Genomic DNA, 14,413 nt, shown 5'->3' with positions numbered 1-14,413 from the left:
ATGCTCATAATGCCAATTGTATTAATACAAACGAGGCCTTTCTTTCGAATTTGAGTTCTCTCGATATATGCCAGCCGTCGGAAACAGCACATATTTCTCTAAGAACGAAAGAGTCCGCGCTCGCTTTCATCTTGAGATTCGCTTTTGGAGACCGGCCAATCTTCACGATAAAAGGTATTTTATTTTCAGAGATGACCTCGATAAAAATAATCTCATAATATTCGTGAGAGCCATCGATGAAGGCATTCGTCATATAATACAAAAATCTTCTATCGATTGATTTAAGCTTATAGTTAGAAAAAAAAAAAGAAAAAAAAAGAGAAAAAAAATACTTTGATAAAATTTCAATGAAATTTTTAAAATTCAATAAAAATGGGATATAAAAGTCGTCGAAAATTTTGTCCGAAATATATAATATATATTTACCTGAAATATTAAAATTTCAGGTAAAAGTCGTCGTCGTTGTCGTTTTCAAAATTTAGAAAAAACAATTTCCTTTCGAAGAAGACACGAGTAATGTACATAAATCTAATCTATGGCCGAGCTAGCATTTCCGCTCAGTAGACTCGCATATCCGTTAACCATCGAAGCAAGGCAAACGTCCGAAGAGTCCGAAGAGTGCAAGCCGTCAGTGGGAATTAGAACGTTAATAAATATCCCTATCTTCGCCAAGCGATAAGAACGTGCACGCGGATGGAATTCATGACAAATGTGTCGATAGAAACGGCAAAGACGCTGCTGAGCTTTAACGGCTTCTTGTTGCAAAAAAAAGGTTTTGCAATATCGCCAAGCACAATTAAATGAACGATAAATCTCTTCTTTATCCTTGGAATTCATGAGTAGCTTTCGAATTTCTTTTTTAATTTTCCTTCTTGCTCCTGCTTTCTCTCTCTCTCTCTCTCTCTCTCTCTCTCTCTCTCTCTTTCTCTCTCTTTTTCTCTATTTATTCTTTTTGATTAAAAAGAGACGCTCGTCGATTAGCACGGCCCCTAACGTCGTTTATACGAAGAAAAATACATGTTCGGTGTAACGTTTCTCAGAATCACCATCAAACCCATTACCAATGATGATCGTGGCCAGCTTTACGGCTTTCCATCTCTAATGGCGGCGGGTCTTGGTGATAGCAGACAGCCTGGCAGCAAAGCAGCCCTCCTCCTTCTCGGAACTCCAACGTGCTTGGCATTTCGTATGGAGATCACAAACGACGACCTCAACGAATACACCTCCGCCACGTTTCGCATTCTTTTCCGTCCGTCCATCTGTCTCTCCTCGTTCGAGTAAGACGTGCCGCTCTTTCTCTTTCTCTCTCTTTCTCTCTCTTTCTCTCTCTCTCTCTCTCTCTCTCTCTCTTTCTCTCTTCTCTCCCTCTCTCTCTTTCTATCTCTAAGAAAGATGCCAAGAATTTCACGTTACACTTCGCCGAGCTCGAAGGGCGGATACTCTCGAGTGAGTCGTCACGTTTCGTGCACCTTCTCGAACTAATCGAGTAACAACTTCCGTGGAATTCAGTAGTAAAGTATTAGAAAATTTTTCCGATCCATAAAAACTTGTGAATTCTATAAATCTCTTTAAAAATTTCAACAATCCCCTAACGTTATTCGTGTCACGACTTCGAGTTCGATCACAAAAGCACATGCAAATATATGTATATATCTATATAAATATATATATATATATATATATATATATATCGCTGAAGTGCTCTTGGATTTCATCGCATTGAAATGGATTTGAGAATGAGTTGGTCTTTCTCAATGTTTCTATTATTCAACCTCAACTGTTCTTAAAGCATTGCGATTATCACTAAACAAGTCGAACACGTCAAGGAAAGGAAACTGATCGATCTTCGACATCGTGGGTGGTCCAAGTATCGATTCTTTTCTCCTATGTATTATTTTTGAATGCGGTCGACTCGCTCCGGGCATTTCCTCTTCATTGTTTTCTTCTCAAGAATTTTTATTCATATTCATATTCAATCGGTTACACACCTTCGAGCTATCTTCCCTTTCTGACGAAAACGGCGGACAGAGACGAGAAAAAAAAAAAAAAAAAAAGAAAAAAAAAAAAAAAAAAAAAAAAAAGAAAAGATATACGAAAGAAAAATCTATACACGTCCATCTATCGGAATTACCGAAGCACTCGAGAGAATGCAAATTCTTGTAGGCTCCTCGAAAACCGCCGCCCCCCCCGGCGTGGTAACAGCGAAGTGGACCACCTTGCCACTTTTCTTTTGGGTGGTCCCACTAGCCGAGTCCAATGTTTAATAACAGGAGGTGTTGTACAGCATACTCGATAATGCTTTTTAACAGCCGACGTATAGCCTTCGAGAGGGTATCTTGGAATATTTTACTCGGCTAGATTGTAATTCGGTCTTTACACCTCCAAAGATTCTTTCTTTGGAGTTCAAGAAAGATCTTGAACTTTACTTTTTCGCAAGAGAAATAAGGAGGATTCATTCCTCGAACCTTACTCGAGGTCGATCTTTTATCACCGCTTACCATCTGTCGTAGTTGCTGAACGAAAAGCAAACTCGCATCATGCTAATGTAAGTTTTATTGGCCAGTTTGCGGTCTCGCCACTTAACCGGCTTCTTCCTTACCTTGAAACGAAGGCTCCTTAATTTTGCGAAGTCCTATAGCTAAAAGATAAAAAAAAAAAACGAATAATCTATATCGATCGTGTCTAGTTTGAGTCCTAGTTTAGAAACTTTCTCGTCTAATACGACAAGCAACAAAATACAACGTGCTCCGGTAGTTACTGTAATTAAAGCGGAATGCTGTTTTTAATATGTCTTTGAAAGATAATATACAAAATTACATATAGATTTGCATGCGTCTATCTAAGAAAATCAGGTCTTTCCACGTCGTAAAACAACGATAGGCTTAGGCCACGTTAGATTGAAAGTATTAACTAATCGGATTTTGCGATGATAGTAAAACGAATAGACTCGTTTCAAGCACATTCTTAATGTCGATAATTTTTCTTGTTATTTTATTCTTTTCTTTTTTCTTTCCTTTTCTTTTTTTTCTTTTTTTTTTTTTTTTTTCTTTTTTTTTGGAAGAAGATCCTTTGGACTTTCTCGTGTACTTCTCGTGCTATCGAAATCACGGCATCTCTGGCGAGTTATAGAATAAAGATGAGACAAATCGTGTCTGCATGAACGAGAGCAAAGAGTAGTCCATTTCAGTCGTGCTTCGCATGTTGTTAACTTTCCCTTATCGGTCTATTCGCTTTCAACCAGCTAGAATTTCAGGAACGAGCTGCGATAAATTGCACGACGACAAGATATGCATTTCGCGTAAACGATTTTATTCCCTCGTTTTAAATGAGAAAAAGTCAATCACATTAAAGAGGAAAATTATTTCTTTTGTTTCTTTTTTTTTTTTTTTTCTTTTCTTTTTATTCGGAAAGATAATCGAGGAGACCTCCGCGCGTGAAAAGCGCGTGTGGTCAATTACAATATTCAATTTTATCTATTTTATTCATATTCTTATCTACGCTTTAAGTTTATGTCTCCGTTCTTCTTTTTATTACCATATAGCAAACAATATATCACATTGAAGCAATTCCTATGATATTTTTAATAAAATGAAAGACAATATATGAAAGACTTCGCAATTTGATCGTAAATTTTTCGTAATTACACGAAATCGAGAAAAGAAATTGCATGCGAATAGTTACCTGTGATATATGAAGGCATTGAAAACCTATTGACCTTTGATCCATTGATCATGAAACTCAAACTCCCGTCGTTCCATTAAGACGAAAAATATTTTCCTAGTATATCCCTCGTGTCTTTCGTAAAATTTATGCTTACTGTGTCGAATCAATAATGAGAAAGATCGTGAAACTCAGTGGAGAAAGATCTAAAACGATCTAACGACCGTATTGTTCCTTATGTCTCTAAGAAACGTTACCTTTTACAAAAATATTTCTTTGTTCATCGTATACGTAATGTAAAATATCCATGTAAAAAATAAAAAAATATTTCTTATCGTAATTATAATTCTAAATTTTATTGCCAGACGTAGGCGGCAAACAAAATCATATCACAAAATGAGATTCATAGGAACCGTAAGATCGTTTTAAAACCTTGCCCTCTTGACCTTTTGCCGAGTCTGATTTCATCTGAATCATTAACGATAGCAGAGTTAAATATGCCCGTGTATATCCGACTCATAAAAATTTATTACTTCCAATACATTTTCATTTATCTCACAATCATATGATATGTTTCTTCTCAAACATATTATTTTTTAAAAATAATATGTTTATAAAAATTTATTACTTCCAATACATTTTCATTTATCTCACAATCATATGATATGTTTCTTCTCAAACATATTATTTTTTAAAAATATAAAGAAACAAGTAATCACGTATCTTTCATATAATTTCAAAAAATAAACAAGCATCAAATTTCGCCAGTTCAACGTATCTTATCTTTGCTTATATCACGGTAATCTTCCTTAATACTGATTAAACAAAACTCAAGTAATATCAACGTAGTTTTCAATAATGAAGAGATAACGCGAAGTTCTTAGAAATACGAAACCGCAAAAGTCATCGTACGAATTATCGACATATGGATAGAATATATTAAAATAAATTCAAAGTGCGTAGATTCGAGGAAAATTGTTTCTCTTACCAAAGAAAGATAGAGTGAGAGAAGCGTTTACGTTCGTCGGGATTGTTTCTATTAAGCGGCGAGACATCAAAGACAACACCAGATGTTACATCGTACTACATGGATCAAGTAGGTCCATGCCCTCTTTGAGAGTAGATGCACGATCGCAAGGTACACCGTGCGAGCGAGATGCAAATTGGCTTATTAGCCTTATCTTTGGTAGAAAATCTCTTGTGGCTGTGCGCGAGCTTCGGAAGAATCTGGCCACCCGTGATCGAGAAAAGATTTATTTAACGAGCCTTGAAGAAAGCCCGATGATATTTTGCATATATATATGTATATATACATATATATATATATATATATATATATATATATATATATATATACATATATATAAAAAAGAAAAGAAAAGGAAAATGAAAGTTCAATAATTACTTTTGAAATTAAACGAATAATTAAATGATTGAGTCCCTCTCTCAAACTAATTATAGTATCACGAATGATGAACGATATTTTTTTTTACATTCGTTCCAGTTCGATCGACTATTAGAAAGTTTTTAGAAAATCTATTTCCTGTAATCGAACAACGAATTTCGAAATGGCATCGAAAAATGTCGAAGTTCTTGTCATTATCAATGTTAGCTTCGCAAAATCATTTCTATTCGCTTTCTCTAATCAAATACGATGCTATGTCTTTTTCGACAGGATTACAACGACAATGAAACCACGAACGATCAGAAGAGCACGAGTACAACGACGACTACTACGAGCACCACTACTACCAGCACTACTACCACAACAACGACCACACCTAAGCCTACGCTTACTCAGCACTTCGACTACAGAGATTCAAGAGCTTACGACAGTGGTACCAGCACCCAATACAACGGCTACCAAGCGAAAAACGACTACCCGCCTATGTCAGCTCACAGCGTTCACAAGTGGCAGTCCCTGGGCACTCGAGAGAGCGTTAAAGAGACCAGAAGCAACATGCAGCAATATAACAAAAACGGCAAGAGTACGTCTCGTCAGTTTTTTTCTTATATCGCGTATATCTTTGAGATCGCTCTCTTTGCTAAAAGGATCCCTTTGAGCTCGATATGATATGCAGGGTTTATAAATGAGTCTTTTTAAAAGGACAAAATTGTATGATGTCAAAGAGAATACAATGTCATCCTCTATAATCGAAAATAATTGAATTCACTATGCACTTTTCGATAATACGAACTAGCATTGATAAAAAAAAAAAAAAAAAAAAAAAAAAAAAAAAAAAAACATTTAATTATTATCATGCAGGAAGAGTATGAAAAATGTGATACGATAGCGCATTCACGTCCAAGGCGTTCCGTAATCGATTTATGTAGATTACAGTAACAGCATCTTCCCCAATTAACTTTGAGACCCTACCCGAAGGTCCGTTGTTAATCGATATTCAAAGACAACGTAGGTGGCCCTACTCGATCAAACGTTGCATTATTTTTCGTATTTAGATGAAAAGTGATTATTAATACGGTACTTAAAATTCACTCGATGATCGATATGCATCATGTCGAAAATTAATTTCTTTAAAAATTTTAGTTTAGAAATAGTCTAAAGAAATATCAATCGTTGACAGACTCGACAATAGACGTGTTAGCGATGCGTATTCTAAAAGGAAAGAAAAAAAAAAATAAAAAAAAAAAAGACAAATAACTTCTAGCTACCAAGAGACTTCTTGCTAGATTTCATCTCTCATTTATTAAAATGTCGACACATATGTATTCAGAAAATCTTTAAACGCGACGCGTGTTCTCGCTGACGCCTCTATTTATTCAAGAAACGTTGGTATCTTGCTCGACGTAATTACGTGATCGGTCAGGATGTATCATCGTGATCTCATATAATTTCAAAACATGCTAACTATTGTCAGAAATACCATTTAACTCTAACAAAAATTATATTCAATTACAGGCGTGAATTATAAGCGATTTAAATTCCTAATGACGAAGTATTTATTAAATACAATCAAAATTCATATCTAATCGTTTATAGTACATTAAAATTTTCTATTTCAAGAGACAATTCGATTGAAAATAAGACGAAAGTAAAGAAAGAGGATGCCGAGCATTAACATGCAAACTGATTGCAAAGTTGCGGCAATTCTCCATACTTTTTTGAATTCTCCTCCTGTTGTCCCATACACGATAGGCGTTACGTACATACCATGCAACGTTTACGAACAACGAAAGTTCGCCGCACGTGCGGCTCAACCTTCGTTTTCACGGCGTCGAGCGTTAAAGAGAACTTTTTATTCCTTCGATAGAACGATAGGTCGAGTTTGCTCGGTAAAAGCATGGAGACCGTTCGCTTCGTTCCTCGACGATCACGACTAGCTATGCTCGTTTTCTTCTCGTGATTTTCATTTTATCTTCGTCGTTCGAAAAATCGAATATTCCGTATGATCGAAAAAAAATTAAAACGTTTGGAAAAAATAGAAATACATTTGTTACTATCTTCGATTAAGAATGGCCTGAATTTTTCCTTTTCTCTTTTTCTCTTTTTCTTTCTTTTCTTCTCTTTTCTTTTTCTTTTTTTCTCGATTCAACGATCAAGATCATAAATAGAGACAGGTAGTAAGACAAAAGGAAAAATCAAATGATCGATCCGAAAGAATAACAGGTGATCGAATCTAAACTTCTTTTCACTCGGCATAATACATTCAGGAATACGTTTGAATACGGGATGTACGAAGCGAGAGAGCGATTCTTCAGAATTCCTGACGGTCGTGCCTCTATTGTGAACGCTCGCAGATAGAATCTCGGTGTCAGTGCGGACCGTGCCGAGTGGAAGCAACGCCTACGCTCGGAATTAGCATACCCATAGATCGGCGGTGAAGATTAAACGACTAGGAAAATATATATATATATATATATATATATATATATATCGATGAAGGAATCGTTTCCAAAACTCTTATGAAAATCATTTCGTTTCTCTTGTCAAAAAGTACTTCCATCTCTTTTATCCTTTTTACGAACGAACAAAATCATTAAAAAAAGTTAATATTGTTTATTGTTAAAATGAAGAATGCATTAATGGTATTTTAAGTACTGTGTTCCATTAGGCTACGTTACATTTTCTTCGTACAAATCAGCATGTAATTACTCGCAAAATCGTAAGATCATTTTCCTTTTAATAATAGTCACGAATGATATTAGAATTCTATTCGTTAAAATATTTCGATTTCAACACAGTTCGCGTGTCGAATCTTTTTGTTCTTACAAAATGATCAATTCTTCCTATTACATGAGAGAATAAACTCTAACTCGTAAAATGATCAAAGAACGAATCCGTTTCGATTTTGCTTCGCTCTCTTCGGAATCTTTCTCTTTCTCTCTTTCTTTCTCTTTCTCTCTTTCTCCGGTACTCCGTTACGGCCAATAAACTAATCCGCGAGTAATGCCGACTGACAAACGACGATTTAATGCCAACTTGCGGACGTAAAAGCAGTGTGGAACGCGAGAGTAAAGACGACGACGATCGGTGGTAATAATTTTCGATTAGAAACGACGCGATCCTGCCCTCGTCTGCAATATTTATAAAGCGGCTCTTCGTCTTCGTCTTTATCATCCTATTCGCGAACTTGGCCCGATTAACCTCTCATCTTGAATTCGCAATACTATCCACGTAATGTTCGATATTACTAATATAGACGTTTGATACACGTTAACATATCTTTCGTGAATACTTTGAAATAAGCCTTTTTTTTTATTTTAAAACATTAACATTTATTTTCTAATACATTCAACGAGTAATTACTCGTTTTACTTTAAATGTAAAAGCAATCAAAGAGAATTTCTTTTTTAACTCTATCTTTGTATCAACGAACATGACTCATAATTACTTCATCTCTGGGAACGATAGTTTGATGTAATCTTTGCCCTTTGTCGCGTCGAATTAATTCATTCTAACATTCTTTGACATTACTCGCCTAGAGAATCAGTAAGAGCGAGGATATTTATGTATATATGTATATACCATTGAATCGTTCAAGTATATCCTGAGTAATAACAAAGTAGCGACGCCCTTTGATCTTCTCTCTCACGAGGAAACGACCATAGAAACTCAAACTATGTAATTTTCCCTCATAGAGTTGGAGAAGTCTTAAGCGACATCCATCGTAGTTTTTCGATCGATGAGGACATTTCTTCCGTGATCAAGGCGAACCTCTCGATACAACTGACGTCGGCATAATTATCGATAGTATGCGGAATGCGTAGAAAGCGATTAGGTATTTTTCCCTTGAATCAATAGAAAGCTTTCGTGACCGATATCTTTCAATCTTAAAAAAAATATTGCAACAAGTATGTATCCATATGTGTATGTGTGTGTGTGTGAATGTTTGTGTGTGTGTATCTGTAATAAAATACTTTTTCTTTAGTAATGAACGCATGAAGTTTTTAAATACATAATGGAATAGTCATCGTCAATAAGGACAAATCAACCAGGGACAAAAATCAAATAGAAATAAATCAGATCGTTTTATTGATTTCCTTTGAAAACTATCGTCTCTCTTTCACGATTATCTTTTAATTCTACAAGGATAATACAATTTTGCATAATTTTCAGCTGCACAAATCAAGGATGCTCTACAATACGCGATAAAAGTATCTAAAGAAGGTAGCTGTCAGTGGCCACGTCCAAGAGTTATTCCGGTTCGCGATGTCTACCCGAGTCCATCGACCACCTACATTCCACACTGCGCCATCTTGCACAGGTGCTCGGACGATACCGGATGTTGCAGATCGGAAGCACTCACCTGTGTGCCTAAACACTCTCATCGTGTTGAACTATCTTTTTACGTGAGTCGATAACATCCTCTTATTTTTTATTGGTTTAATATAAGCAATTTTTATTATCCTATGCTTCATCAAATCTTTTTTTTTTCTCTCTCTCTCTTTTTTTTTCTTTCTTTTTCTTTCTTTTTTTTCTTTTTTTAATGCACAAGAAAGGAGAAAATCATAACCTGCTTCCTGTATTGAAATTCAAATTGTATCAATTAATGAGACCGCGAGGTACAAGGTACGTGATTATTAATTATCGCATATTTCATTCATCTACCGCGTTATTAAACAAAATTAATAACGGAGTCATGTGGAGCAAGCCGATTAAACGGTAATCGTAGAGCTACTAGGCAAAGGCTTCATTATGCGAAAGATAAATCGCAAAGAGAAAGAGCCTTATACGATGTATCTACTTATGTACATCGTATTGAGAAACGATCTTTAAATCGCCCGAAGCAAAGTTTCAATCGAAGAACTCTATCCATCGTAAGAGAAAGTATCGTCGATCAGGCAAAATGCATTGTGGAAAATTTATTAGCCAAGAATCAGGGAAGAAGTCACGCTGTAAGTCATTCTGATTTACAGGATAGATATCATTGATTATCTTTTAGTTGAAAACATCTATATGCCACTCTTTTACGTTAAATGGAATATTAAGACGAAACCCAGCTCGTTAATTTTATGAATAAATTCTAAAGATTGATTACAAATTGACACGAATCTTTTCTAATTCAAACGAATTTTTCTCGTTTGATTTAACAGTTATTTGAACGGCATTAGAACGGCATTAAAAAAGTGATAAAAATTAATCCTATCTAATTGTAATGCAAATTGGTTTTATCTAAAATTGTTTAAATGACACGCAACTTCTATGATGGTGGTCCATCGTGTAATCATAAATAGAGATATACGATCCAACGATATGAAACTTTCAAACGCTTTATCATTTTAATTCTTAGTACTCTTGAATCTTCGTTTTCCAAGTCGTTTAATCAATGATTAGACAGCCAACTATACTCCTCAGATAAATTCGTAAATAAATTCACTTTGCAACTCGATACTTTAAGTCATTACTTTATCACACGATTACAGACGCTCAGATCAATTTCCATTGCATTATATCTGGTAATCGATTCTTAAATGAGGCTATCTAATTTAATATTCGTTGCAATATCAGCGCTATAGTATATTTCTCTGATAAACGTAATCACTTCGTTCTTCTAAGGTTAGTCGAATAATAAATCTGTCGAATAAATTGATATTTAAATTGTGTGAAATAATTCGATATTTTGTCAAATAATATATTAAACATAGAATTTGTCTTGATTGATAATAAGATCATGAAATTTTCTAATAAACCAGATTCTTCAAATTACTTCAAAAAAAAAACATAGTTTCGATCATCTAATTTCCAATGTATAGTTAACCTAACAGTACACTGGAATTATTATCGAGAAGGACTAAAACGATGAGGAAATTAATTTTCCTATCTTTCAAAGATCGATCTATATGTATTACTTGCGATGGTGATTATACGATTAACGGGGATCACGGCCCAAGAAAATTAATCGCCAGTGATCGTGCTAATCATCTCAGTCTGGAACGCGTGTAAAATCGAAAGTACGAGAGCGATCGAACGAGAGATTTCAACGCGTGACCTGCCAAGCAGCTTTGTATTATGAACTATACGCTACTCTCCCTTTCAATTATTACTTTTTATTGCTTTTTCTTTTTTCCGGCAATTGATCGAATAGATCGATTCGACAGCTTAATTGTACTTACCTTGTATTTGTAGAAATTATTTTTCGATAAGGATACTACGAGCGTATGACGTAATTGACGTAACTTATTACAACTCGAAATCATAGATTCCTCGTTGAGATGAAATTATTATCCGCGTGAAATGATGCTACGGAAAAATGATCATCACGATAAACAGTTCTTGGTATCGACGATAAGATCCATCGTTATCTTTAATCGTAAAATAAAAAAATGTTATGAATTAAATATCAAAATATCTGACTGAAGAGATAATTAACGCTTTCACATTCGATACGTTGCTGGTGATTAGAAAAAAAAAAAAACAAAAAGTTTTAAGGTAAAATATTGAAAAGTGACATGAACAAAAATAAATCAATTACGATTTAACCGATTTCTATCTTTCAATAATAATAAACGCTTAAAAGACAAAAGGAGTGAAATATTGAGGCTTTGGTGGAACAAAAGCTCGCTTTACGATCGCCAATTAGTTCTATTTTCGAACACGAGATCTTAAAACAAAGGCCGTACGAAATCAAAGGATAGAAAGACAAGGTGAAAGCAAGAGCAAAGTCATCTTTCACGTTGGCGGTTATCGATCATCTGACCAACGTTAAAAAACTTAATGACTTAACCGGCTCAAGCTAATTTGCTTCTCGTAAAAATAAAACAGCTAAAGAATCATTACAAGATCATCGTAAAATGGTTAAATTTAGGCGTGTGGGCGATCATGAATCGTCATGGTTATTACATCAATTAAATCTCATACCGTATCGTCGACTTTTTGATTAACAGTTCTTCATTAGCATAGGTGCATTAACATAGGAGAAAGTCGACGAACGAAGAAGGAAAAACGTAATCGTACATCATTTCCTTTTTGGAAGATGTGACTTATAAATTGTGTATAAAAAAAAAAAAAAAAAAAAAAAACAAAAAATTGTACATTTTAATTTTACGATTAAATTCAATCGTAAAATTTCTCCGATTATAATAGAAAGATTATTTTTCGAGATAATTAATTTTTTGCTATATATAATATTCTACTGATAATAAAAAAAGCCGAATAATCTATTAACTTTATTAATCTATTAATGACTTATATTTGTTTCACCAAGTAATTATGATTTCCAATAAGTATAAATATATTTTAATATAAACATGCATAAAGATTTCTTTAAAATCACTCGTTAAAACGTAGCTCGTGCTATTAACGATTACCCGATGTTAAAAAGGACAAAAATCATCGCGTTATAAATCGCAATAAGCGCATGCCTAATTGCCGATAGGGTGGGTACAATAACATCGGTAGTATAATTTGCATTTTACTGTAATTACCGTACACGACATTAGCATAAGTTCGTAGTCGAGTCTTTTCGGATTCAAATATGCTGATGCATACAAATACGAAAATAATTGTAATGCAGTAGACTCGAGGAAACAAATATCAGTTTTCACGCAAAAAAAAAAACAAAAAAAAAGAGAAAAAAGAGAAAACAAAGAAAAAACAAAAATAAAAATTTGTAAAATTATATTCTTAGGAATGAAAATCTATTATAAATCACGGTCTACGAATCACTGCAAAATCGATCGAGAGATGGACCTCCGATAGTAGGCGTGGCAATATATAAATTTGCACATAAAATACATCAACCATCCAAGTTTTTACGCTTTTACTTGCTGCTCGAGATACGATCGGTCTAACGTCGTAAATGTAAAAGTCAGCAGTGGTTTAATGCTCTTCCTTGTAAACCACCGAGCCGCATTCAAAGATACGTGCGCGGGAGTTTTTAAACGTCTCGCTCGAGCACGCACGTCAATCGACACTTTGAGAAGTTCGATTCATCGGTCTTAGATGAAATAACCCTGGTACAAAACATGCTGTTTGTTCTTGGCGTGAAGACGCCATTTGTTGGCACTCCAAGCTCGCCGACGAAAGAAAAAAAAGAAAAAGAAAAAGAAAAAAAAAGAAAGACGTTACTATAAACAGGAAAAAAGGAGAAATAAAAAGAGTAAGATTGAAAGAAAGGGAGAAAAAGAAAAGAGTACGGTAGGGGCTGTCAGGAATTTAACGTTCGACGTATGCTATCGTAAAGTTCCTTTCACACCGGATGGCCGTCGTGAGTCTTTCGACGTACAGTGACTCACAGTTGGAATCGGTCACATGGTATCACTTAAAATATACGAAACATTGCCGGTACACTTTCTTATACGTTATTTTTTATCGTTTTTTTTTTTTTTTGTTTTTTTTTTTCAATCAAATTAATGAACAAGATCGTGATTGAGAATATAAGATCCTTTTAATTGATAATGAAAATTTTTCTGTCAGTTTGTCTTTGAGCATAAAGATTCGGCAAGCTCGAATCTGGAATTATTTTTGGTCGCCCTTACGCAGAGTTGAACGAACCGATATTACGGATATATATCTAACGTACGAGGATACATACGTATACGCGCGTGCAAACGGATACGGTAATGCAGCGTGTGAAAATGCTGGAATGTAATGAAAAAAAGAAGAAAAGAAAAGAAGAAAAAAAAAAAAAAAGAAAAGAAAAAAAGAAAAGGAAAAAAGAAAAAAAGGAATGGGATTCAAAGTATTAGATATACGTTAAATCGTATTAAAGTTTACTTCGCTATGCTCGATAGTTATCATAAAACGTCTTTGGAAAAATTAGTTAACACTTTTCATCGCGATGAAGGCAGGTGGTAAAGAAAAACGTTTCGAATTCTTCCTGATCGTAGAAAGGCATTAATTAGATGCAAAGCGGAAGGCGTGTACTTTCCATGCGATATTCTTTATCTCGACAAAGATCGCACGATATCTCCGTTTCTCTTCGATACACCCACGTGCAAATGGTCGACCAATCAAGAGTACTGATTGTGATAAATGTACGGATACGGGATTGCTGGGGGTCACTGGTGTTACTACAAGAGAGAAGGCGATAAATTTAATAGGATATGTTGTACTTTTCAATGCACCATACCGATAAAACGAAATCCAATGGCGATTTCTAGTTACATCACAAATTCACTGAGTACACGTACATACATGATCGCCATAAATTTCTTAATGATCCTTATCTCTTTGTAGCGTGCAAATCGAAATTTTCGTGACTAATGAACGAAATGTGAAAATCGGATATCCGTAACGTCGTTAAGATCGGCCCGATCCTTTAAAGAACGTACAAACTGATTTTGTTCTTTC

General features: G+C 34.8%; 1 protein-coding gene and 1 long non-coding RNA gene across 2 annotated transcripts in view; one reads left to right on the top strand and one right to left on the bottom strand.

Moving 5' to 3' along the window:
• The window catches only part of LOC118441524 (uncharacterized), a 68,662-nt gene that overhangs the window by 26,142 nt on the left and 28,107 nt on the right, over positions 1-14,413 (top strand). Inside the window, exons 2-3 of the mRNA XM_035866031.2 lie at positions 5,336-5,648; positions 9,239-9,471. Coding sequence (XP_035721924.2) covers positions 5,336-5,648; positions 9,239-9,471 — 546 coding nt within the window. The remainder of the gene's footprint in view (positions 1-5,335; positions 5,649-9,238; positions 9,472-14,413) is intronic.
• Positions 1-14,413, bottom strand: part of LOC118441526 (uncharacterized) — a 36,942-nt gene that overhangs the window by 10,758 nt on the left and 11,771 nt on the right. The gene's annotated exons all lie outside the window — the stretch shown is intronic.

The sequence above is a fragment of the Vespa mandarinia genome, chromosome 11 (assembly GCF_050613455.1).
Source record: "Vespa mandarinia isolate Hongniang chromosome 11, ASM5061345v1, whole genome shotgun sequence".
Classification (NCBI taxonomy): Eukaryota; Metazoa; Arthropoda; class Insecta; order Hymenoptera; family Vespidae; genus Vespa; species Vespa mandarinia.
Note: the sequence above shows the minus strand (reverse complement) of the source record. Positions and strands in the feature narration are given on the sequence as shown.